Here is a 27,895-nt window from a genome sequence, read left to right as displayed (position 1 = left end):
CGCGTAGTAAAAACCGCCGCCAAAAACCTGAACGTGTGAACGCAGCCTTAAGAGAAAGGTATAATTTAAACAAGCCAGTCTATTTCTCTATTGAGGCCTTATGGTAAGGGGGTATGAAATATATAGATCCAAAAGTTTTCTCTTGATTTTAGGAGTTTTATATGGTTGCCCCCTCTTCTGGGGCATGGGACCTGTTCAAGGACTTGAAATTTAAGTCGTGCCATTGAATGTTTAAATGTGCTAAAATAATCTGGAAGTGGAAGCCATGTTTTGCCACTAGGTATAGTTGATTTGTGGCTGGCTATGTGATCTCTAACATGCTGGGTGGTCTTCCCCCACATATAGGAGACTACAAGGGCATTTAATAACATAGATGACAAAATTGGATTCACAAGTGAAATAACCATGTATGGAGTATGAGTTCCCCGTTCGGGGATGAGTGACACTATCAGACTTGATAACGTTGGAACATGCGGCACAACCAAGACATGGAAAAGTGCCCTTGCGTCAGGTGCTAAGTAGTCTTTTTGTGCTGGAGTAGGGTGTGTACTACCAGTGTCCGCCCGCACTAATTGGTCTTTAACGTTGGTGGGTCTCCTCATGCTCATAAGTGCCGGTATCTGGAATGATAGGATGTTAGGATATGCTCTGGTTAGAAGAGGCCAATGTTTTTTGATCACTGAGAAGACTTTTGGCATAAAAGGATGGTGTATACGGACAAACGTTATCCTTTCCTGCGGCTGGCGAGGTGGAGGGGGGGATTGTGGGGTCAAGGACTGTACAAGTTCTTGGTCAAGTCTGGCCGGATAATGTCTATCCTTGAATTTTTGTGCAATAGAAGTTAGTCTGACATGACTTAATTTAGGATCAGTAACAATCCAGGAGACTCTTAAATTGAGAGCGTGGTAGGCTATCTTTGGTTGTTTTAGGGTGACAGCTAGAATAGTGTAATAGGCTGACAATCGGTAGGCTTCGAGAATAAGTCGGTTGTGAGGTATCCATTGATGCCTTTTAATACCATGGTGTCTAGGAAGGGAATTTGTGTGGTATCATGATGGATAGTAAATTGAAGCTCAGAAAAGATCGAATTAAGATACATAAAGACTGATTGTAATGAATCCGATGTTCCTGTCCAGATAAAGAAAATGTCATCTATGTAGCGATAATAATTGGTGGCATGCTGTAGAAAAGATTGATTGCATCTACACTAACAATCTCAAAGAGATTCATAAATGCATTGGCATAGGCCGGAGTCTTTATGTCTTCATAAAGAAAAAAAGTTTTTATAGAGGAATAGCTTGAGAAGATCCATGTTAGGCATCAGGTTTCTGCGTCTGCTCTGCAGGAATCCAGAGCCTCACATTCTGCGGTCTCCTGCTGTCTTTCTACTGCAGAGATTGCTTTGCAGCAGACCGCTCCAGAGACTAAGTCCCTCTGTGCTCCTACTGGGCATGATCACGAGACGATCTCCCATTGGAGATCGGAAGTCATGTGCCCAGGTCCTGCTCCAGATCTCATTGGTCCATCTCGGAGATCTGGAAGCTTCCGGAAGGTCCCGGCTATAAAAAGCACGCATTACCGTTTGGCCATGCGCTAGTATAGTCTATAGTTGCAACTGTGTGAATGATGATGGATGTATGAACCTGCAAATGACTCATTAAGATCCCCTCCCTCTGATATTACGAATGTGTACAAGGACTTAGATTAGAGCCAGCGCGTGGCAAGCCTCAAGCCACTACAGCATCATCCACAGTGCTAGCGTCCGACATTGCGCCTGCTTCCTTGCTTTGTCGACTAGCGGCAGTGTCCGCCGCGCTGCAGCCCTCTTTGGCATCCGCAGTAGCGACGCCGCACGCATGGTAGGTCTAGACGGACGCAGCTCCTCTGCCTTGGGTCCTGCTCCTGTGACCAGATACCGTGTGTGCATTTACCTGAGACCTGTGAAACTAACAGGCTCAGCCTTTTGAATGTTTGTTACAGTGCCTCTGTGAGTTAACAGAGTCCGCTTTGCGCACTTCGGTGAAGTTGAACCCATGCGCATTATACCGCCATATAGCACGTCTGCCATTACTCAGCAGCATTTATAACACCTTCTGCACGGTGGACCCCGAGTGGCGAACGCACTTTATTATTTATTTAGTGCGTTCCACCGTTCCTAACAATCCAGGCATAGATGGATAGAGTTAGGTGACATATTAGAATTCTCCAATAGGAATCTAGTGGCCAAAATACCTTTCGTGTGTTATGGAGGTATATAGGCTGTTTACATCAAGTGTCACCAGTAGGCTGTGGGCAGGTACATGTAGTTTTTTTTAATGATCTCCAGGAAGTGTCCTGTGTCAAGCAAAAAAGATCTTGCTTTCTTGATCAGTGGCGTAAGGATATTGGTACTAGTTTCTATGTCATAGGCGAATGTATCGCTTGACATTTGGGAGACCGATGCAGACACCAAGTAAAATAATTGGTAAATAAAGTACACTGCTCAAAAAAATAAAGGGAACACTTAAACAACAGACTATAACTCCAAGTAAATCAAACTACTGTGAAATCAAACTGTCCACTTAGGAAGCAACACTGATTGACAATCAATTTCACATGCTGTTGTGTAAATGGAATAGACAACAGATGGAAATTATTGGCAATTATCAAGACACCCTCAATAAAGGAGTGGTTCTGCAGGTAGGGACCACAGACCACATCTCAGTACCAATGCTTTCTGGCTGAGGTTTTAGTCACTTTTGAAATGTGGGTTGTACTTTTACACTCGTGGTAGCATGAGACGGACTCTACTACCCACACAAGTGGCTCAGGTAGTGCAGCTCATCCAGGATGGCACATCAATGCGAGCTGTGGCAAGAAGGTTTGCTGTGTCTGTCAGTGTAGTGTCCAGAGGCTAGAGGCGCTACCAGGAGATAGGCCAGTACACCAGGGGACATGGAGGGGGGATGTAGGAGGGCAACAACCCAGCAGCAGGACTGCTACCTCCGCCTTGTGCAAGGAGGAACAGGATCACTGCCAGAGCCCTGCAAAATGACCTACAGCAGGCCACAAATGGTTAGAAACCGACTCTAAGACCATCCTCAGAGTGTCCGATGTCCACAATAATTTCCATCTGTTGTCTATTCCATTTGCACAACAGTATGTTAAATTGATTGTCAATCAGTGTTGCTTCCTAAGTGGACAGTTTGCTATCACAGAAGTTTGATTTACTTGGAGTTATATTCTGTTGTTTAAGTGTTCCCTTTATTTTTTTGAGCAGTGTATATTGGTGTGCCCTCAGTCTAGATGTGCGAGGTGCTGGTGTAGTAGACTGTAAAAAGTCCCTAGCAATAGAAGTTTAAAATACACCGCACACTCATCGGTTTTCTATGCAAATAATTATGTCTCGTGAATAAAACTAACAGTGGAGCAAAACAGATATACAGAAAGCGACCGGAAGTTATGACGTTTCGACCTTCCCGAGTCTTACTCATAAAGTCGCTAAAAGACAAAACAGAAAAATATATATAACAACATAAATATGCATTTACATATTGCACTCAAAAGAACAAAGTAAAAAAACAAAACAAAGTATATCCATATATTGATTGGTTGGTGCTTGTTATGTTCTATGGTTATTGCTAAACCACACTACAATCACCAAAAGGGTTGTAAAAGCAAAGAAATCAAGAAGCCAGGTGCATAGAGTCTAGAAGGTACCAACTGCCACTATGGAACAAAAGGTGCAGAGAACAAATTAGGAAGTCAAGTAGCTAGACTATAGTCACAGACGGATACAGGGTTTCTTGGAGAAGAATGGAATTACCTTAGTAATAGAAATATGTATATTGAAAAATCCCCAAGGAATGTGGGAATTGCTGTAGGGAATAATAAAGTGTTAACATTTTGTAATAGAGAAGGGGTTCCCAAACGGGTACGCCTTAACAAAAGTACCTGCTTTATAGAGATATTTAATAAATTGGGTAATGTCCAACCAGGTTCGGGGCCTGTAATGAGTCAGAGGTGCATATATTAATACAATTCCAGGAGAAGTGCTCCATAAACCTGTAGCTTTAGCAAGGATACAGGTGAAGATGGACATTGGTTGGTCCTTGTTATGTTCTATGGTTATTGTTAAACCACACTACAATCAATATGTGGATATATTTTATGTTTTGTTTTTTTTTTACTTTGCTCTTTTGAGTGCAATATGTAAATGCATATTTGTTATTTATATTTCTGTTTTGTCTTTTAGCAACTTTATGAGTAAGACTCGGAAGAGTAAAAACATCATATAACTTCCGGTCGCTTTCTGTATATCTGTTTTGCTCTCATTTATGTCTCGTGAATAAAACCTAATTATTTGCATAGAGTGTGTGGTGTATTCTAAATTCCTATTGCTAGGGAATTTTTACAGTCCATTACACCAGCACCTCGCTCTTCTACACTGAGTGCACACCAGACTCAATACAGGTATTGAGTAGAAGCACTGTTTTGAACTAGCACAATCATGAGTCTTCTTGGGAATGATGCAACAAGTTTTTCACACCTGGATTTGGGGATCCTCTGCCATTCTTCCTTGTAGATACTCTTCAGGTCCGACAGGTTGGATGGTGAACGTTGGTGGGCAGCCAGTTTCAGGTCTCTCCAGAGAGGCTCAATTGGGTTTAGATCAGGACTCTGGCTGGGCCAGTCAAGAATGGTAACAGAGTTGTTCTGAAGCTACTACTTTGTTATTTCAGCTGTGTGCTTAGGGTCATTGTCTTGTTGGAAGGTGAACCTTTGGCCAAGTCTGAGGTCCAAAGCACTCTGGAAGAGATTTTCTTCCAGGATATCTCTGTACCTGGCCGCAATCATGTTTCCTGCAATTGCAGCCAGTCGTCCTGTCCCTGCAGTTGAAAAACACCCCATAGCATGATGCTGCCACCACCATGTTTCACTGTTGGGATTGTATTGGGTAGGTGATGAGCAGTGCCTGGTTTTCTCCACATATACCGCTTAGAATTATCACCAAAAAGTTCTATCTTTATCTTATCAGACCAGAGAATCTTATAGTCTGTGAGCCCTTCATGTGTGTTTTTTTTTTTTTTAGCAAACTCTATGCGAGCTTTCATGTCTTGCACTGAGGAGAGGCTTCTGTTTGGCCACTCTGCCATAAAGGCCCGACTGGTGGAGGGCTGCAGTGATAGTTGACTCTCTGGAACTTTCTCTCGTCTCTCTATTGCATCTGTGGAGCTCAGCCACAGTGATCTTGGGATTCTTCTTTACCTCCCTAACAAAGGCTCTTCTCCCACAATTGCTCAGTTTGGCTGGACGGTCAGGTCTAGGAAGAATTCTGGTGGTTCCAATCTTCTTCCATTTAAAGATTATGGAGGCCACTGTGCTCTTAGGAACCTTGAGTACTGCAGAAATTCTTTTGTAAACTTGGCCAGATGTGTGCCTTGCCACAATTCTGTCTCTGAGCTCCTTGGCCAGTTTCTTTGACCTCATGATTCTCATTTGGTTTGATATGTACTGTGAGCTGTGAGGTCTCATAAAGACAGGACTTGTTTTGTAAAGGCACCCACCTATCAGTTTCATTAAACACAGCAGGACTCCAATGAAGTAGAACCATCTCACAAGGAAATGGACAGCATGTGACATAAATATGAGTGTCTAAGCAAGGAGTCTGAATACTTATGACCATGTGATCTGTTTTTCATTTTTAATAAATTTCAACATTTGCTTTTTTTCTGTCAAGATGGGGTTCACAATGTACAGTAATGAGAAAAAAATGAACTTTTTTGAATTTACCAAATGGCTGCAATGAAACCAAGCGTGAAAATTTAAAGGGGTCTGAATACTTTCCGTACCCACTGCATATTCTTGTACTGTACATAGGAGCAGTATTATAGTAGTTATATTCTTGTACATAGGGGTAGTATTATAGTAGGTACATTCTTGAACATAGGAGCAGTATTATAGTAGTTATATTCTTGTACATAGGAGCAGTATTATATTCTTTTACATAGGAGAAGTATTATAGTAGTAGATGTGCTCAAAAGTTTATGTACACTGGCAGAATTTTTGCTTTCTTCGCCTTTTTTTCAGAGAATATGAATAACACTAAAACTTTTTCTCTACTCATGATTAGTGGTTGGGTGAAGCCATTATTGTCAAACTACTGTGTTTTCTCTTTTAAAATCATGACAACCCAAAATATCCAAATGACCCTGATCAAAAGTTCACATACCCTATTTCTTAATACCTTGTATTGCCCCCTCTAACACAAATGACAGCTTGAAGTTTTTTGTGGTAGTTGTAGATGAGGTTCTTTATTTCTTCAGATGGTAAAGCTGCCCACTCTTCTTGGCAAAAAGCCTCCACTTCCTGTAAATTCCTGGGCTGTCTAGCATGAACTGCGCGCTTGACATCTCCCCAGAGTGGCTCAATGATACTGAGGTCAGGAGACTGAGATGGCCACTCCAGAACCTTCACTTTGTTCTGCTGTAGCCAATGACAGGTCCACTTGGCTTTGTGTTTTGGATCGTTGTACATCCCATGCGCAGCTTCTGGGCTGATGAGTACAAATTTGCCTCCAGTATTTGCTGATAACGTGCTGCCTTCACCTTTCCTTCAACTTTGACTAAGTTTCCTGTACCTTTGTAGCTCACACATCCCCAAAACATCAGCGATCCACCTCCATGCTTTACAGTAGGAATGGTGATCCTTTCATCACAGGCCTTGTTGACCTCTCTCCAAATGAAACGTTTATGGTTATGGTCAAAGATCTAAATTTTGGTCTCATCACTCCAAATTACCTTGTCCCAGAAGTTTTGATGCTTGTCTGTGCTGTTTTGCGTATGGTAGGCAAGATACTTTGTTGCGTTTGCGCAGTAATGGCTTTCTTCTTGCGACTCGACCATGCAGCTAATTATTCTTCAAGTGCCTCCTTATTGTGCATTTTTTTTTTATACCGTATTTTTCCGACCATAAGACGCACTTTTTTCCCCAAAAATTTTGGGGGAAAATGGGGGGTGCGTCTTGTGGTCGCAATACACGGTCTAATTTGAATCTCGTCCCCCAAGATCTCGGGACGAGATCTGATCCCGCGCATGCGCCGTCCCCGGACCGGCGGCCATCTTTCCGGCGTCCATGTTCCCAGAGGCCACCGCAATATGGCGGCGGCCAGCAAGGGAACTGCGGGGGCCTCCGGGCTGCGAAATGCCGGCGGAGACGCGACCCCTGCACCGGAGCACAGCCCGCCTGCCACCACCGCACCGCAGAGCGCCGCCTGCTGCCACCACCGCAGAGCCCTGCTGCCCCAGCACAGCTGCCCAAGCCCCAGCACTGCTGCCACCACCGCAGAGCCCACCTGCCCCAGCACTGCTGCCCCAGCACAGCTGCCCCTGCCCCAGCACAGCTGCCCCTGCCTCAGCACAGCTGCCCCTGCCCCAGCACAGCTGCCACCACCGCAGAGCCCACCTGCCCCAGCACTGCTGCCCCAGCACAGCTGCCCCTGCCCCAGCACAGCTGCCCCTGCCTCAGCACAGCTACCACAGCCCCAGAACAGCTGCCCCTGCCTCAGCACTGCTGCCCCTGCCCCAGCACAGCTGCCCCAGCCCCAGCGCAGCTGCCCCTACCCCAGCACAGAGCCGCCACCGCACGAGCCTGGACCACTGAATGACCCCTGTTGACTACTTCTCCACCTGTGGCGGATGCCTTCCCAGGTAAGCTGAATTCGGACTGTAAGACGGACCCCCATTTGACACATTACTTTTTTTTCCCCTATTTTCCTACTGAAAATTGGGGTGCGTCTTATGGTCCGGTGCGTCTTATAGTCCGAAAAATACGGTAAATCCCTTTTGAGTTTTCAAAAAAATAAAAGTGTAAAAGTCAAACATTAGTGGTAAATCTCAAGTGGCGTCACATATACCCACTTAATATGGACATTACAGAACCACTGATAGAATTTGCCAAATATCACAACAGTGCAACTCCCACCCCTTCCCTCTAATTTATTCAAGTGATGCTTTCTGAATCATAAATGAACTTAACACATCGCGACGTGGTTCTCCCTCTACTTTCCTGCCCCCTGGTTCATGACCGTGAATCTTCCCCTAACCTCAAGCCTCCCAGCGTGCCCTGCAGGATGTGTTCCGGAAGGGTGAAACCAGGTCATGAATATCATCTCTGGATAGTTGTTGTAAAATAAAATTGTTCCATTTTGCGAAAAATTTCGTCGTCTTAGTATCTTTGTCGCTCTCTGCTTCTATTTTCTCTAGAGTCATTACCCTCTTTAGTTCCACCATCAACTGACGGAGACCCAGTGTGTTCCCATCCAACCACTTATTGTTCATTTTGAAACAGCCACACCGCTAATTTTCAGAGAGTCCAGTATTTCAGCTGATGTTATTTGTGGGTTTTTCTTTGCATCCTGAATAATTTTCCTGGAAGTTGTGGACAAAATTTTTGTTTGTTGTTTTTACAGAGCCCCTGATTTTCCATTTGTTAATCACAGTTTGAATGCTGCTGACTGGCATTATGAATTTCCTGGATATCTTTTTGTATCCCTTTCCTGTTATACAGTTCAACTACTTTTTTCCATACATACATTGACAATTCCTTTGCTTTCCCCATGACTCACAATCCAGAAACGTCAGTGGCTGGATGAAAAATGCAAGAGTCTGTCTGGATCCCAGAAACTCACTCAGCTCTTATGCATACACAATGATTACAAGCAAACAGGTAACAGGTGAGGATGTTACCTTTAGTAGCTATTCAAACCCATTTTTGTCAACTTCTGTGCATGTTATCAGGCCAAAATAACCAGGGTATGTGAACTTTTGATCAGGGTCATTTGGACATTTTCAGTTGTCATTATGATTTAGGCTACGTTCCCACGTGCGGAATTTGCGCGGCAATTCCGCAACTCCCTGCTGGGGGAAATACACGAGAAATCCGCATGCATAATTCCAGCGAAAAACTAGCGTTTTGCTAGTGTAATTAGTTTGCAGAATGCTAGCGTTTTCCAAGCTATCTGTAGCATCGCTTGGAAAACTAACTGACAGGTTGGTCACACTCGTCAAACATAGTGTTTGACATATTTGACAAGTGTGACCAACTTTTCACTATTGAGGCTGCCTCTGCAGCATCAGTAGTAAAAGATATAATGTTAAAAAAAAAAAAATCAAAAAAAAATCGTGATATCTCGCGAGACCGCTACGTCATCACAGGTCATTGTCGCAAGGCATGGGGACGCTGCGGGGGACCCCGGAAGGTGAGAATATCATTTTTTTTTTTTTTTTAATTCTATTTTTTTACAGGGATATAGTACCCAGGGCCTGAAGGACAGTCTCCTCTCCACCAGACCATGGGTAGCATCCACACATTTTCCACTTACGTTGCGCATGGTGGGCATAGCCACATGCGGAAAGTAAGCGGAACAATGCATTCCTATGTGTGCGGAATTCCTGCGATTCCGCAAAAAGAATGAGCATGTTGCGTATTTTTCCGCGATGCGATTCTGCCGTAGAAAAATATGCAGCATTAGCACAGCATGTGCGCAATGCCATTGAATACAATGGGTTGCTTATTTTATGCATTTTCGCGGCGAAAATCCACGGGAATTCCGCACGTGTGCACATAGCCTTAAAAAGAGAAAACACAGTAGTTTTGTCAATAAATGACTTCACCAAACCACTAACCATAAGTGGAGAAAAAGTTTTGGGTGTTTTTCATATTCTCTGAAAAAAGGCCAAGAAAGCAAACATTTCACCCGGTTTTGTAAACTTTTGAGCACAACTGTATTTCCTTGTACATAGGGGGCAGTATTATAGTAATTATATTCTTGTCACATAGGAGCAGTATTAGGCTAGTTTCACATAGCGTTAATGCAGTCCGTTCAACGCATAGCGTTGACAGACTGCGTTAACGATACTTCCTGCCGCGATCACGTTATGCGATCCTGCTAGCGCAGATGCTTCATCTGCACTAGCAGTCACGGACCCTAGGACGCTACAGATCGTGTCCGAGGGTCCGTCACAGAATGACGGCACATTGCTAACGCATGCCAATTATGACATACGTTAGCGATGCGCTTGTCTACAACAGTCTATGGGTGCATTGACGCATCCGTTAATACCGCTATGTAACGGATGCGTTAAACGCACCCCCTTAACGCAATGTGAACCCAGCCTTATAGTAGTTATATTCTTGTCACATAGGAGAAGTTTAATTGTAGTTATATTCTTGCACATATAGGGCAGTAATTTTTTTTTTTATTTTACTCATTTATATAGCGCTATTAATTCCACAGTGCTTTACAGACATTATTGACACTGTCACCGATGGGGCTCGCAATTTAAGTTCCCTATCAGTATGTCTTTGGAATGTGGAAGGAAACCAGAGTACCCGGAGGAAACCCACGCAAATACGGGGAGAACATACTAACTACTTTCAGATGTGGTCCTTGGTATTATAGTAGTTATATTCTTGTACATAGGGAGCAGTATTATAGTAGTTATATTCTTGTACATAGGAGCAGTATTATAGTAGTTATATTCTTGTACATAGGGGCAGTATTATAGTAGTTATATTCTTGTACATAGGGGGCAGTATTATAGTAGTTATATTCTTGTACATAGGGAGCAGTATTATAGTAGTTATATTCTTGTACGGAGCAGTATTATAGTAGTTATATTCTTGTACATAGGGGACAGTATAATAGTAGTTATATTCTTGTACATAGGGGGCAGTATTATAGTAGTTATATTCTTGTACATAGGAGCAGTATTATAGTAGTTATTCTTGTACATATGGGGCACTATTATAGTAGTTATATTCTTGTACAGAGCAGTAATATAGTAGTTATATTCTTGTACATAGGAGCTGTATTATAGTAGTTGCTGTTGTACGGCGCAGTAATATAGTAGTTATATTCTTGTACATAGTGTCAATAGTGTTCTATGGGTTCCAAGTTTTCACCATCTCTTGCTAATATTTTTATGGCCTGGTGGGAGGAGTACATTTTTTCTGAAAAAAATCCTTTTTCTTCTGATATTTTTCTTTTTCTGAGATTCATTGATGATGTTATAATTGTGTGGGATGGTGATGTATTTAATATTGAGAATTTTATGTTCTATACTAATAATAATCCATGCAATATACGTTTCACACATCAATTTGATGCCAAGATAATTTCGTTTTTGGACATTCTTTTGTCGGCAAATTTGGAGGAAAGAAGGATTGATTGTGATATTTTTAGAAAACCTACGGCAGGCAATTCACTGTTACACGCATCTAGCTGCCATCCACATCATGTTATAGCCAATATACCTACAGGGGAGTTTGTAAGAGCAAAAAGAACATGTACCACGCCTAATCTATACGATAAACAATGTGAGATCATTGATAAACGCTTTATAAAGAGGGGTTATACTAAGGTAGACATTCAGAAAGCTAAACATAGAACGGATGAAAAAAGTAGATAGGATTATTTGCAGAAAGAAAGTAGAAAAACACTAAATTCTGTGGAGGGTCGGTCACCTATTGTTTTTTCAACTAATTTTAGTACTGACTACTACAGGATTGTTCATATTATTAAAAAATTCCTCCCTATTTTGTATGTTGATGATACATTAAAGAATATACTGAAGGATGGGATCAGATTTGTTTCAAGGAGGAATAAAACTATTGCTAATAAGGTATCTCCAAGTGATCATACTAGTGTCAATAGACATGCTAACAAATATTTTTCAGATAGTTCAGCAAGTATAACTAATTGGTTACCCACTTGTGGATCTTTTAAGTGTGCTCAGAAAAACTGTGGGCTTTGTAGGTTTATGTGGAACACAGAAAAAATAGTATCTTCTGTTAATGGAAAGGAATTTAAAATAAAATCTTTTTTGAACTGTGGTTCTACTGGTGTGATCTATGTCATAACATGCGTGGATTGTAATATTCAGTATGTGGGAAATACTTCACGTACCTTAAGACGTCGTATTTCCGAGCACGTTTATGACGTAGGTCACACTACCACACGCAGTTTGTCTGCTGCTTCTCGACATTTTTTGCATATACACAAAGGAGATCTTAGCAACTTTAGGGTTAATGCCATAGAGAAGGTGCAGACAAAAAGGGTAGGTGGAAATTTAAATGATTTATTATTACGCCGAGAGGCAAAATGGATGTTATTGTTACAAAGCAGGGTTCCAAAGGGTATGAACATTAGGAGTGAGATTTTGAGTGTTTTGTAAGGCTGGTTTCAAATTTGCGTTAAAACAACGCTGCGCCCTGCGTCGTTAAGCCCCGCCCCGAGCCGGCTCCCTGCCCGCCCCATCCGGGATCACCGCCTACTTTCGCATTTGCACGCATGCGATCGGCGCACCCTATCTTTAGCATAGGGTGCGCAGATCATGCGCTGCCAGTGTGAAAGTAGCGTGCTGCGCACTTTTGACGGTACTTTCACACTGGCAGCGCATGATCTGCGTACCCTATGCTAAAGATAGGGTGTGCCGATCGCATGCGTGCAAATGCGAAAGTAGGCGGTGATCCCGGATGGGGCGGGCAGGGAGCCGGCTCGGGGCGGGGCTTAACGACGCAGGGCGCAGCGTTGTTTTAACGCAAATGTGAAACCAGCCTAAGTGTGATTGTGACTTACTTCCTCCCATTAATCAGCTGCCTATGTTTAGTCTTGATTGTTCCTTGGAAAAATTGGAAAAATTCCACAATTATCCCTGTCCCCAAGAAAGTGGGATCCTCTGAGTTGAACGACTATAGACCAGTAGCACTCACATCTGTAGCTATGAAAGTCTTCGAAACAATTATGATGTACCACCTGATAAAATTCACGCAGAAGCTATGGGACCCGCTTCAGTTTGCCTATAAGGAGAATCGTTCGGCAAACGACACTGTCAATCTGGCACTGAAGTACATTTTGGATCATACAGATGAACGGCACTCATATGTCCGGATTCTTTTCATGGACTTTAGCTCAGCGTTCAATACCATTGATCCGAATTTACTTCATAAGAAAATGGTAGCTCTTGGAGTCCCTCTCAACTTATGCTTGTGGATTTATAACTTCCTGACAGCCAGGATACAGAGTGTAAAAGTTGGACCATTCACTTCGGACACCTTGGTCACAAACATCGGGGCACCTCAGGGGTGTGTTTTGTCCCCGTTACTGTTTTCTCTCTATACGAATGATTGCATCTCTTCAGCAGACTCAGTAAAAATCTTGAAATTTGCCGATGATATGAAACTGATTGGTCTCATCAGGGGAAATGCTGAAGACTTGTATCGGAGTGAGGTGGAAAGAATATGTGACTGGTGTAAAGCCAATAATCTTGTACTCAACACTAAAAAAACTGCTGAGATGGTTGTGGATTTTAGGAAAGATCAACATGAGATACTTCCAATCTACATCCATGACGAAGTGGTTCTTAGGGTCACAGAGACCAAATTCCTTGGTGTTATCATCTCTCATGATCTTAAATGGGGGAAAAACGTGGATGCTGTTATAAGAAAAGCACAACAGAGGATGTTCTTCCTGCGTCAGCTGAAAAGATATGGTTTGTCTAAGAATCTGCTGATCTTATTCTTTAATGCTGTCATCAGATCTGTGATTTGTTCCTCTCTGATAGTCTGGTATGGGGGAGCCACTGCGCATGACAAACTCCGCTTACAAAGGACTTTCAGAACAGCAGAGAGAATTATAGGCTCCCCCCTGCCTAAAATCCAGGATCTTTATGATAAGAGTATTCGATCCCACGCATTGAAAATTTCATCCGATCCCTCTCACCCGGGACACTCCTCATTCCAACTACTCCCTTCAGGACGTCGCTTCAGAGTCCCCAAATGCAGCACCAACCGCCATATGAACAGCTTCTATCCACTCTCTGTTCAACAATTAAATCGTCATGTGTAGACTATATACTGTATCTGTCTTGTTAGATGTTACTTGTTGTATCTGTTGTTATATATTATGTTGCCTCTTTGCCACAAAGAATTCCTTGTATATATGTAATATGTACTTGGCGATAATAAATTTGATTGATTTGATTGACTTCCTATGTTTCCTTTTAAAAGCATGTGTTCAGATGTATTATGTGTTGTCTTAGAATAAGGACTGGTTTTTAGTCCGAAACGCGTCCAACTACACGTCCTGATGCGTCTCTTATCATGATGGAGAATCTTATGATTTTTTTTTAATTTTGGAATAAAGGAATAAAAAATTTTTTTAAAATTTAATTACTGATCTGGATGCTGGAATTTTTTCTATATCACGCTTTGCTGCAGAGGGATCCTGTTTCCACATTCCGTGCACCGATTGGACTTATAGCTGTCTTCTTTGGGGTGAGCTGAAAAAATTATTTTTTTTTACCTTAGTGTCAGTTTTATAGTATATTCTTGTATATAGGAAGCAGTATTATAGTAGTTATATTCCTGTACATAGGTGACAGTATTATAGCAGTTAACTTATGTTCTTGCACACATATAGGAGCAGTATAATAGTAGTTTTATTCTTGTACATTGGAGGCTGTATTATAGTAGCTATATTATAGTATATTCTTGTACATAGCAGTATTATTAAAGTTATGTTCCTGTACATAGGGGCAGTATTATAGCATTGTGCACAGGTAGTATTATAATAAGTATGTAACATTACTGCAATCCTGTAATATCTATTTTCAGCAGTCCATAGTTATCATTGAATCAGCTTCTCTTGCATGTATCAGGTTTAGAGGGGTGAGGTGATTATCCTAATTAAAGGGGCAGTGTGGGCTCCTGCTAATGATTAATGAAAGAGCAAGTTAATTTTCCACACCAGAAACTTTTCTGAATGGTTCTTGTAGGATAATCTGTAGCTTCCTGCATGTGAACCTCACAGAGGATGGGTATCTGAGCTGTCACCACGGCAGTTCCCAGGCTTCGCCTCAGGCTCACAGAGCAGACAGAGCCCCTGCAGTGGTCTCGCTCCTGTTTATTTTACTAGATGAGCGCTTTGGGGTGTTTTATTTTGTAAAGGGATCCCAGTTTTGGTCTAGAGTTACTCCTGATGAGAGCAGATCAGTATCACGTATCACATTCCAGTCCTGCAGGTGTCTCCTGCAGGAATGGCCATTGTTATCCTCAACCCGGCTGCCATGCAGAGATACCACCCTGATACATATAGTTTTTGGAGGCGGGTGTCCTAATATCAGGTCCTCTAGTCCAAACTCTTTACGAGCTGAAATGGCACCATGGAGGAGGACACCCTCCATAAAAAAATGGTTTGTTCCTTGAAACCATCAGCAAGCAGGTTTCATTTTCACATTGCACATTGAAAGGAATTATCAGCAAGTTATGGGGTGGGGGTGCTAGTGCACTGTCACTTTAAGGGTTCATACCCATTTGTGAGAAATACGGACGAGTGCCATCCGATAAAAAAATTAGATTGCACTCGGACCAATGTTATTCAATGGGTGACATCTCATCTGCAATTTTTTTCTCAACCGAAATTGGACTGAGAAAAAAATTGCAGCATGCTGCGTATCTCGGACGAGACTTGGTTTTCGCTTCACAGGTGTGCCCTGTCAGGTTTAATAAGTTGGATTTCTTGCCTTATAAATGGGGTTGGGACCATCAGTTGTGTTGTGCAGAAGTCTGGTGGATGCACAGCTGATAGTCCTACTGAATAGACTGTTAGCTGCTTTTTTCTTGCCATAATACAAATTCTAAGTAAAGAAAAACGAGTGGCCATCGTTACTTTAAGAAATGAAGGTCAGTCAGTCTGAAAAATTGGGAAAACTTTGAAAGTGTCCCCAAGTGCAGTGGCAAAAACCATCAAGCGCTACAAAGAAACTGGCTCACATGAGGACCGGCCCAGGAAAGGAAGACCAAGAGTCACCTCTGCTGCGGAGGATAAGTTCATCCGAGTCACCAGCCTCAGAAATCGCAGGTTAACAGCAGCTCAGATTAGAGACCAGGTCAATGCCACACAGAGTTCTAGCAGCAGACACACCTCTGCAGCAACTGTTAAGAGGAGACTTTGTGCAGCAGGCCTTCATGGTAAAATAGCTGCTAGGAAACCACTGCTGAGGACAGGCAACAAGCAGAGGAGACTTGTTTGGGCTAAAGAACACAAGGAATGGACATTAGACCAGTGGAAATCTGCTTTGGTCTGATGAGTCCAAATTTGAGATCTTTGGTTCCAACCACCGTGTCTTTGTGAAACGCAGAAAAGGTGAACGGATGGACTCTACATGCCTGGTTCCCACCGAGAAGCATGGAGGAGGTGTGATGGTGTGGGGGTGCTTTGCTGGTGACACTGTTGGGGATTTATTCAAAATTGAAGGCATACTGAACCAGCATGGCTACCACAGCATCTTGCAGCGGCATGCTATTCCATCCGGTTTGCGTTTAGTTGGACCATCGTTTATTTTTCAACAGGACAATGACCCCAAACACACCTCCAGGCTGTGTAAGGGCTATTTGACCAAGAAGGAGAGTGATTGGGTGCTACGCCAGATGACCTGGCCTCCAGTCACCAGACCTGAACCCAATCGAGATGGTTTGGGGTGAACTGGACGGCAGAGTGAAGGCAAAAGGGCCAACAAGTGCTAAGCATCTCTGCAAACTGCTTCAAGACTGTTGGAAGACCATTTCCGGTGAGTACCTCTTGAAGCTCATCAAGAAAATGGCAAGAGTGTGCAAAGCAGTAATCAAAGCAAAAGGTGGCTACTTTGAAGAACCTGGAATATAAGACATTTTCAGTTGTTTCACACTTTTTGGTTAATTATATAATTCCACGTGTTAATTCATAGTTTTGATGCCTTCAGAGTGAATATACGATTTTCATAGTCATGAAAATAATAAACTCTTTGAATGAGATGTGTCCAAACTTTTGGTCTGTACTGTATATTTAATTAATAAAAGATTATTTCCCGGAAAAAATGAAGTGGGGTCCCCCTATAATTAATAGCCAGCAATGGCTATGCAGACAGCTGAAGGCTGATGTTAATAGCCTAGAAAGGGGCCCTCGTTTTCCTCTAATAAACAGAAAACAAAAAAGCAACAATATACGTACCTGACCATCGTGTCTCACACCGTAATCCATATCTGGGGGATATACATTTTTCAACCTGGACGGTGCTAAGATGCAACCTTCCCGGCTGAAAAACCACTGGTGAATGAGGAGATGCTGACAGCACAGCCTCAGTGACTAGTGCTGACGTCACCGAGTCTGCGCTTCCCCATAGCCTGCACTGCGATGACCTCTGGACCGTGGGAAAATGCAAGTGAAGAGGGCATCACAGTCCATGCTCCGTGTATTCTTCTTCACAGCTGATCACAATGAGAATTTCGCCCGTGGCAGCGGGCACCTTCTGCTCCGTCTCCCCCACTCAGGGCAGGGGTGGCTTCTGCATCGTCTCCCCGGGGGCAGGGGTGGATTGTGCTCCATCTCCCCCCGGGCAGGGGCACTTTCTGCTCCGTATCCCCTCCTCAGGGCAGGGGCACTTTCTGCTCCGTCTCCCCTCCTCAGGGCAGGGGCGGCTTGTGCTCAGTCTCCCCCCGATGCAGGGGCACCTTCTGCTCAGTCTTCCCCGAGGCAGGGGCAGTTCTGCTCCGTCCCCCCCGGGGCAGGGGTGGCTTTGTGCTCCGTCTCACCCTGGCAGGGGCACCTTCTACTCCGTCTCCCACCAGGCAGGGGCACCTTCTACTCCGTCTCCCACCAGGCAGGGGCGGCTTCTGCTCCGTCTCCCACCAGGCAGGGGCGGCTTCTGCTCCGTCTCCCACCAGGCAGGGGCGGCTTCTGCTCCGTCTCCCACCAGGCAGGGGAGGCTTCTGCTCCGTCTCCCACCAGGCAGGGGAGGCTTCTGCTCCGTCTGCCCCGGGGCAGGGGTGGATTGTGCTCCTTCTCCCCCCCCCCCCCCGGGCAGGGGCACCTTCTGCTCCGTCTGCCCCGGGGCAGGGGTGTCTTCTGCTTCGTCTCCCACCAGGCAGGGGCACCTTCTGCTCCGTCTCCCCTCCTCAGGGCAGGGATGTCTTCTGCTCCGTCTCCCCTCCTCAGGGCAGGGGTGTCTTCTGCTTCGTCTCCCCCGGGGCAGGGGTGGATTGTGCTCCTTCTCCCCCCCCCCCCCCCCGGGGCAGGGGCACCTTCTGCTCCGTCTCCCCTCCTCAGGGCAGGGGTGTCTTCTGCTCCGTCCGTCTCCCCTCCTCAGGGCAGGGGTGTCTTCTGCTCCGTCTCCCCTCCTCAGGGCAGGGGTGTCTTCTGCTTCGTCTCCCCCGGGGCAGGGGTGGATTGTGCTCCTTCTCCCCCCCCCCCCCCCCGGGGCAGGGGCACCTTCTGCTCCGTCTCCCCTCCTCAGGGCAGGGGCGGCTTCTGCTTCGTCTCCCACCAGGCAGGGGTGTCTTCTGCTTCATCTCCCCTGGGGCAGGGGTGTCTTCTGCTTCGTCTCCCCCGGGGCAGGGGTGGATTGTGCTCCTTCTCCCCCCCCCCCCCGGGGCAGGGGCACCTTCTGCTCCGACTCCCCTCCTCAGGGCAGGGGTGTCTTCTGCTCCGTCCGTCTCCCCTCCTCAGGGCAGGGGTGTCTTCTGCTTCGTCTCCCCCGGGGCAGGGGTGGATTGTGCTCCTTCTCCCCCCCCCCGGGGCAGGGGCACCTTCTGCTCCGTCTCCCCTCCTCAGGGCAGGGGCGGCTTCTGCTCCGTCCGTCTCCCCTCCTCAGGGCAGGGGTGTCTTCTGCTTCGTCTCCCCCGGGGCAGGGGTGGATTGTGCTCCTTCTCCCCCCCCCCCGGGGCAGGGGCACCTTCTGCTCCGTCTCCCCTCCTCAGGGCAGGGGCGGCTTCTGCTCCGTCTCCCCCCCTCAGGGCAGGGGCACCTCCTGCTCCATCTCCCCCGGGAGCAGGGGTGGCTTGTGCTCCGTCTCCCCCTGGGCAGGGGCAGTTCTGCAAACATTTGCCCCCTCCTCACCTCTCGCCCGTCCCCGCTGTCTGAGGAGATGTCTCCGCTATCCAGTCGGGAAGTGGGGGCGGGGCTAAGCAAGTTCAAGTCCTTATCCCAAAATCCCGGCGCTCAGGCCACTCCCCCTCAGTGCGGCGGCGGCGGCGGCGGCGGAGGAGCAGGGACTCGAGGAGACCGTGCTGTCTACGGCGGGAGGGCGGCAGCTACGTGAGCTCTTCCTTCACACCCTCATTTTAGGCGCCATGAGAAGCCCCTCACAGCTGTTGCCATGGTAACCGGGGGGCGGCTGCAGGCCGGAGACAGACTGCTGACCCTCAGTGGTCTCTGAAGGAAAAAAAGACATATCACCGACATTGTGAGGAGGCTGAAGAGCCGCCAGGATGGAGGACGGCTTCTCCAGCTACAGCAGCCTGTACGACACCACCTCCCTGCTTCAGTTCTGTAACGGTGAGTGGAACTACACATCCCAGCATGCCATTGCGCCACAGCGGGGCTCTATCCACAGCCGGCGCCACTGGAGCATGCTGGAAATTGTGGTTCTTTAGCTAATAAGTCTGTAAATGATATTTTTTTTCTTTCTGTAGCCGTCTGGTACTACATATCCCAGCAGGCATTATAGGAGCTTGCTGGGTATTAAAGCTGATATCCCTTTACATATTCTCTGTATGAGAGGTGAGCTTTTAGGACTACTGATTCCAGCATGCTGGTATTTGTAGTTTAGGGTTTTATTTATTTTTGCTGTTTTTGTTTCATTTGTGTCCATTGTTACTTGCACAGTTATCCAACTTTCTCGCTGACTTTTCCTCATTCTTTTCTGCTGCCTGTCAGGGAATGGAGACTGGATACCTGTGACAGCTGAGGGTTTGTTACAATTAGATTAGATGATGTCCTGGTGATGGGGCTTGCTGGGACTTTTAGTACTACACCGTACCAGGGTTATGTCCGCCCTCTTTATGGTGTTTCTGACAGCATGTAATGGGGCGCAGGTAATAGCTGGTGGCTCAGCAGTGCCCTGGTCTGGAGATGGAAGCCTGGCTGGTTCGCGCTGGCACCTTGAAGCGTTGCAGTTTGTACACCCAGGGGCGCTCCTGGTCTCATTCCTCAGTTTCTGATGTAGTCTGAACAAAGGAATAGATTTGATTGTGCAGGATAGATATACATGTCTGCTTTATTTCAGAACCAGCGCCACCACTGACTATGGCTTGCGTCTGGTATTGCAGCTCGTCCTCAGTGACGCGATTGCATCTGAGCTGTAATACCACACACAACCCATGGTCAAGGATGGCGCTCTCTCTGAAAGAATGCCTTGGTTTTTTTTTTTAATCCTGGACAACCCCTTTAACCAGATGTTCACCTGATGTTTGCGTGCTTTACAGCCACAAAACTGCCTGAAATGGGGACTGTCCTTTTAAAGCAAGTTCATTACTTCCTTGCTGACCCCAAGGATAACAATGTGAACCCTCCTGACCAATCAGCAGACAGGATTGTGGTACATGATGATAAATATTTTGGGGGCCGTTCTATGGTCGCAGTAGCCTCCATTTAAACGAATACGCCAGGTAAAACTTCCAGCAGCCTGACTTCAGTTCTGGGGGTCTCATGCTCCATAGGAACACATTGGTGTGCCCCGCCACCTGCTGATTGCCATAAAACAGTCCTACTCCATAGAAGCCCATATAAAACTTTCTGCATTCTGTGACTCTTCCATTGAGTGTTATGGAAAGGGCAAGTGACGTTGCGATCCTTCCCTTGGCATCACAGTGGTCCAGCCCTGACAGCGCCGGGTGTTTGATGCCAGTGTGTGGGCTCCGTGCATGGAAGTGATTGCATTTGTTGGTAAACTTCGACACAATAGCAGACTGTGATCCTTTGGCAGGAGCAGCAGCGGGCATTGTGTAATAATTAATATTCTGTCAGCCGCTCGGCTGCAGTGACTGGAAACTGGGGAATCTGCTTTCACTTTGTGCCAGGATTGTGCACGGTGTGCTGGGAAATCGCAGCGCAGACTGTACGTTTCTGTAGATCTGACTGATGGCGGCTGTCACTCCGGGAGGGACTTCTCCGAGGACTGATCCACACATTTATGATGTGCATTATCACTGCACCTGTCAGATACGTATCGGTGTTAATATCCTGCAACGCGCGTCAGTGTGTGCAGAATGTGAGACATTAGCAGCACAGGCCTTGGTGTCAGTTCTGGCTGCGACTGTGGAGACTGGGATGGTCAATGATTAACTCTCATCTGAGGGAATGTCAGACCAGGCGCCTGACTATATGGAGGCTGTGGCTAGGACAGTGTACCTGGGGTAAGCCCCCTGTAAGGGCTCGTCTGCCCCTGAACTGCTCCTCATGGCAATAAATGATGTGAAGTTTCCATATTCTAGCGTCCAATTCCAATCTATAAATCCAGTATTTTCTTTCTTGCCATCAGGGCTGTGGAGTTGGTAAGCCAAACCTCCGACTCAAACTCCTCAATTTCCATGACTCCAACAAAATGGACTCCAACTCTGACTCCGCCTCCATAGCCCTACTTGCCATAATCTATCCAGGAACGGCGGCACATACGGCTTCTTGGTGGAGTCTCTGGGGTCAGGTAATATCTCCACCGCTTACACATTGAGTTCTCATCATCCTGGACTCCCACGGCCTTTTTCCAGAGGACGCCTGTTTCCCAATTTGAAGCAGATTCTTCCAGCAGAATCAATGTAGAGTCGATAGTGGTCTGCGACTCTACTAATGGCTGTGGAACTTAGGCCTCCTTCACATGTCCATTTTTCTCATGTACAAGGAAAAACTGTCCGATTATTTTTGTTAGACTTACATTGCCGATTTTGATCCAACCCTTGGACCAAAACTGAACATGTCCCTGTGATTTTCCATGGACTGCACAGTCCGAAAAATCACGGACATGTGAACGGCCATATAGACTGTCATGGTTACAAGTGCTATCCCTCATCCGAGAAACGGGTGTCTGAATGAGGCTTTAAACTGGGTCCAGGCAAACAGCCATTTTTTTCCTCGGGGTAGAGGGGCTCACCCGCGGAGATGGACATGTGGCATGTCTATTTCTTTTGCGGAGATGGAAGTTCACTAATGCAATGTATTGGATGCGGTGATTCCGCACTTTGGACACAGCAAAAATACGCTGCGTCCAAATCGCCGCTAATTTCGGATCTTAGGCACCTGGCCTAAGGCTTTACTCACATGACAGTACATATCGCCCATATTTTACTGTACGTGTTACGTCCACAACCGACCTGACTGTGGGGTCTTCTGATATGAACTAACTGTCTCATGTATGTTGCGAGGCTGTTATTACAGATCTGGAGACCCGCAGTCAGGTCAGGATTTAGGGGTGTAACACTGCCACATGTACCAATCCTGCTGAATCGGTGATAACTTGCAGATCAGTTGGGGTCTCTCCACTAGGTATCCCACTAATCCAGTAGGGCTCTTCAGTGCCCTGTTAGGATGGAGCATTGGTGCTCCTTTGCTTCTGGCAGTACCATCAGTGCATTTATACAGGGCACTTCAGAGCCCACTTTAGGGAAAGCGAGAACAGTGGTAATCCCCCTTTCATGTCCCAAAGTGAAACTTTTTTTTTTTATATATGTATTTATAGTATCAAGGGCAGAATATTGACTGCTGTGAATGGTTGTCTTTATTCTGCAGACAGGATCTAGCTTTATTCCCTTTATTATTGGCCTGCTGCTTTGTTGGGGTTTTCTCTCTTGTGATTAGAGGCGTATATGGGTCTTGCTGATGTCCTTGGGCAGGGTCGTCCGTCCATTCATGCTGTGCCTGTGTTCTGCAGATCTTCCTTCATAGCTCTTGTCTCTTCCAGCCCAGGGCGTTGGTAAAGAGATGCGGAGTCCATGTGGGAGAGTTTATCCAACTCCTTCCTGTGAATGAAGCCACGACTCCAGTGACTCTGCCGGCCGCCCGCGATTTACTGGGATTAGAAGGGGGTAGGGTGACTTCATATTGGGGGGAAAAAGGGAAACCATACTGTGTATTGTCCTACCGGCTATAAGGTGCCTATTGTCGCCAGAGAAAGTCACTGTCTTTAATTGGAGTTGCGGTGAGGGAGCGGCAGGACACTGGGATGCCGAGTGAACAAACCAGTTTGATTAACCATTTAGACCACAGGAATGAGCTGCTGTTTGTGATGGCAGTGACGTCTGACACATTGGAAGGCGTCTGGGGCCCACATATAGTGCAGGCTTAGTGGATGTCAGTTATATTCTGGGAAATTACGGTAATATTGCAGCATGTTCTCATAAAAGGCTGTAGAAATCACCTCCCTCCTCCCCAAAAAACTGTAGCTGAGTACTGTCTGCTTTGGTGCAGTAGAAATGCTGATTTTCTGATGGTCTTGTTTGTTTCTGGGGTTTTTTTTTTGTTTGTTTTTTTTTACAGCATAAACTTTAGTAAAAGTTTTTACAACTTTCTAGCATACTTTTATTTCAACTCCCTGCTAATTTGAAGAATTCTGTTTGCTGACTGTGAATGGAAACCATCATCCAGAAACTGAGACGTTGTCCAGATCTGCTGCTTCTCAGAGCTGGAACTTTGTTACAAGTGTATCCTCAAAGAAGCTTTATTGGCAGGACTAAATACACATTAGTTTTGCCAAAGCAAGTGTACAAAAGGGAATAGGGATAGGGACTGTACGGATGTTGGGTAGGGACTGTAGGGAAGGTGGGTGGGGGCAGATCCAGGATGGGGATATAGAAGTCCATGGCATAGGGAAGGTGGATGGGGGGCAGATCCAGGGTGGGGCTATAGAAGTCCATGGCATAGGGAAGGTGGATGGGGCAGATCCAGGGTGGGGCTATAGAAGTCCATGGCATAGGGAAGGTGGATGGGGGGGATAGGGCAGATCCAGGGTGGGGCTATAGAAGTCCATGGCATAGGGAAGGTGGATGGGGGGGATAGGGCAGATCCAGGGTGGGGCTATAGAAGTCCATGGCATAGGGAAGGTGGATGAGGGGGATGGGGGCAGATCCAGGGTGGGGGCCATAGCAGTCCATGGCATATCATAGTTCTCTTTCTCACAGTCTATGGCATGCGCTCAATTCTCTGTGAGCTGAACAGCTTGATACCACGCTGATACCACGCCGATACGTTGTAAGGCCTTGTTCAAACTTTCGCCTACGAGTGCTATCTGATTTTTTTTTTTTTTTTTTTCAAATCGCACTCGTACGTTTGATAGTCTATGGGGCCATTCACATCTTCAGCTTTTTTTTCCCCACACTGAGTGATCTGCAGGAAATTATTGGCGACATGAGCTACTTTTTATCTGAGGGATGGAGCAAAATCTGCAATGCATCCGAGTGCAGTCCGATTTTCAGACTGTCAGAATTAAGAAGGGTACGTAGGTTGAAAAACGACCTCGGTCCATCAAGTTCAACCTTTCTCCACCAATTGTACATTTTGTCACTAAATTATCTATAACCCACAATGTTATGTGTACTGAGGCAATCATCCGGCCCTTGTATAAAAGCTGTTATAGCGTCGGCCATTACTACCTCTTGTGGTCGGCGTTCCACAGTCTGTCTGCTCTAACTGTAAAGAACCCTTTCCTATTTAGCTGCCGGATACGTCTTCCACCTGTAATGAATTGCTCCCAAACCTTAGTATGGTCCTTTGAAAGGAATAAGTGAAAGGTGGATTTTTTTTTTTTTGTTTCGAGTATTAGAAATTGGGAGAGATTATTCAGATCAGAGTGTGGTTTGAGTGTTGTCCGATTTTTCTCGTACATGATGAAATTTAAAAATATTCTCCTCCTTCAGTCTGTGAAAAATGGATCTCAAACGAGTGCAATCCAATTTTTGTCACACGTCCAAGTAAAAAATTGAACAAGTGAATAGCCCCATAGACTATCACAGGTGCTAGTACTACCCATGAAAAACAAGTAAGGCACTCGCACATGAAAACTGAGCCCTTTCTTATTTATTCATGTATGAGCATCATTGCAATTTTTTTTTTTTTTTCCCGTACCAGACTCTGACTAAACTCTGATCCAAAAAATTGGTGCGATTTTTCTCCTACATGAAAAAATGTGGCTGAGGCATATCAATGCGAGTGAAGAGAGTGCGATTCCTGCTGAGCAGATCCATTGTCAGTAATCTGTGACCGCCATACTGCAGCCATGAGAATCGCCTACCTGTGGCGTTGCTGGTGTTTCCGCTATGGATGTGGCTGCTGGACCAGGTTCCTGCCAATCGTTCCTCATCCGTAATCGCTTTTTATCTTTAGTAGCATGTGTCATGTCACGGATGATATTGTATCAGGCCTGCTGATCCGAAGAGGAGCCGGGGGATTCCGGCAGGTGGGAGGCAGTGTGCAGGGCTCCCATCCGGAAACCACAGAATACTAACGCGATCTCCAGACCAGGGTTTGCAAATTGATTAGCTCTTCTCTACGGCTCTGTTTTCTGCTCAGAGGATAATATAACTGTAACAAACCCTCAGCTGTGAGAAGGTCTGTACAGTTTCCATTCACTATCCACATACTATATTATGATGATCCTTTGAGACGAGCTCTGTGCTGCTTTGGTTTTTGCTGGCCATTATGTTATGATGGATGGTCCCGCTGACCACCCACATCAATAAGATGCATAAATCAGCAGAAAGCAATCAGCTGATATCAGAGCCTATTTCCTAATTGCAGCCGTGAGTGCTCTGGATTTATGTGCTGTGTAGTATAGAAATGTCCCCATCTAATAATACTCATCCCAGTAATTGCTTTCTATGGCAGCCTGAGCGCTGGATTCAGGACCTTGCTCAATACCCACTGGAGTTCAGTTTCATGGGTGGATGGTGCAGGGAGTGACGTAGCTGCAGGTATAGGATTTCTTCAATAGTAAACTGACCCTCACTATTTTAATCATGAATGCTGGCCGTGCCAAGCTTTCCTTCAGGATGTGAGGATCTGTACATAGGGTCCTGTCGATAATTTAGGTGCTTTCTGATTGCATCTTTTGTGAGTTGTCCTGCACCTTCCATTGACTAATATTACCAGTGACAATTTGCAATATTGCGCTGCCGTCCTCTGGGATCTGACTGTGCCGTATTCATGTCAGCGCCATTACCTAGAGCCTGGACTTCAGCTTTCTCTGCCAGCCGGGGACATGTAGGGATCACTGTAATCCCGGTGTACCATCCATGTCGGGAGCTGTATGGCTCTGTAGAAGAAGCGTGGCAAACAGTCCCCATATCTCAGCTTCTTCTCTCTGCAAGTGTCACATTGGTAGAGTGGGAGACTGAATTTGGCTACATTCACATTTTGAAACTGTTAATGGCATCCAGAGGTGGGCTTATTCATATTATTAATGGCTACTATTATGTTAAAGGGGTAGTCCACCTAGGGGGACAAATTTTTGTTTTCTTATCTAAATGTTAAGCTAACAATAATTTTTTTGCAATGGTTGCTCTGATTTGCTTGCTGGAGAATGGGATAAGGGTAAGTGCACACGTTGCGGATTGTGCTGCGGATTTGGCAAAATCCGCAGGTCAAAAGACCTGCGGATTAGCCTGCAGTTTTCCTCTGCGGTTTGACACCTGGACAATGGAGCAGGTGTAAAACCGCTGCGGATTCCTCACAAAGAAGTGACATACTGCAGATTTGAAACCTCAGATTTCATTTCCCATAGAAAATAAAGGTACTATACAACGCAGCAGAAACTGCTGCGGATCCGCAGGGCCAAATCCGCAGCGGATCCGCAACGTGTGCACATACCCTAACTGGGAATCCATCAGTAAGCTCATTCTGACAGCCCAGTGGGAGATTGTGTAATTCTTATCTGTATTTTTTTTGTGCTCCTCTCCGCTGATTGAGGACTACAGACGACATCAAAGTTGAATGTGCCGGGAAGCAAATGATTTGTCCCCATTTAAAGAAAGAAGGAAAAATTATCCCTAGATCTGACATCCATGACTGCATTTTGGCTACGTTGTTTATTGCAGTCTGTGTCCAAAATTCTGCCTCCTGGCCTTTCTTGCTCTGCGAAAGTCCAGATTAATATTAACCATGGGCCTCTGACGTCTTGGGTAAGATGAGTAGTGACGGACGGTTGTATTGATTAGATGGGAGCACCACTCTCCATTATTACTGTGCAGTCAGCAGAGGGGAGATAACGCTGGGATTGACATGATGAGTTTCCAGCTTCTTGGGGGATTGGACGTTATTCCAGCAATGGCTCGTTCTTTCCTTCTGGGGGTCCTCATCCTACTCCTGCCTTTTCTGGATGCAGGACCTCTGTCTTTTGGACGCAGGACATATGCAGCTCTGCGATTCATCGCGCGTGACCCGCGTCGGCCGGTTGTGCCCTCTAATTTATTACAGCGTTGTAGAAGTCAAACACAGCCGTGAAAATCATGAGCAGCTCTCATGCCGACCTTGCCAAGTGTTAAGGTCCCGTTACATTTAGCGATGCACTAGCGATCCCGACAATGATACGACCCGGTCAGGATCACTAGTGCATCGTTAAATCGTCGCTAGTGAGCTGCCAGACAGGCAGATCTCACCAGCGACGCAGCGATGCTCGGCAGTCGTCACTTACCTGTCACACGCAGCGATGATGACGACTCCTGCCCTCGTAAGGGCTCCTGTGGGCACCTGTTGGTCAACGGTCTACATTGGAGAATATAATTTCTATACACCCTGCACATGGAGGAGATGGAGAACAGAGCAACCATCCTGACTTACCGGTAATCCTGCTTACAGCACTTGTGGGTTTGTTGCATTGCAGATGGGCTTCCCTTATATAATATGGCTGCACTGCCTGCGCCATGGCATTGTAGGCTTCTTGCACCTGGGGCAGGTAACTCATGCCAGCTGGGCACAGTCCCTGCCTTGGCTCTTCACTACACTGATAATTTGTAACAAACCCATGAGCTGTCTGTAAGCAGAACTAGGTCAGGGCAAGTTTGCAGCCGCTGAATGGAAACGGGAACATTTCTATTCCATGACAACAAGCAGAAATCT

The 27,895-nt window shown here is 45.8% G+C and overlaps 1 protein-coding gene across 5 annotated transcripts in view; it reads left to right on the top strand.

Annotated features, from left to right (window-relative positions):
* Positions 1 to 27,895, top strand: part of EML1 (EMAP like 1) — a 163,192-nt gene that overhangs the window by 62,858 nt on the left and 72,439 nt on the right. For 2 of the 5 annotated variants that reach the window (XM_073577970.1, XM_073577969.1), the window contains exon 1: positions 19,019 to 19,351. The exons of 1 other annotated variant lie outside the window; for it this stretch is intronic. In XM_073577970.1, coding sequence (XP_073434071.1) covers positions 19,285 to 19,351 — 67 coding nt within the window. In that variant the 5' untranslated portion in view covers positions 19,019 to 19,284. Of the gene's footprint in view, positions 1 to 19,018; positions 19,352 to 27,895 lie in introns of those variants that run through there. 2 more of the 5 variants (XM_073577974.1, XM_073577973.1) reach the window with 1 other exon arrangement.

The sequence above is a fragment of the Dendrobates tinctorius genome, unplaced genomic scaffold (genome assembly GCF_039654945.1).
Source record: "Dendrobates tinctorius isolate UK_male_01 unplaced genomic scaffold, ASM3965494v1 ptg000058l, whole genome shotgun sequence".
In the NCBI taxonomy this organism is placed as follows: Eukaryota; Metazoa; Chordata; class Amphibia; order Anura; family Dendrobatidae; genus Dendrobates; species Dendrobates tinctorius.
This window is presented reverse-complemented; position numbering and strand designations above follow the sequence as displayed.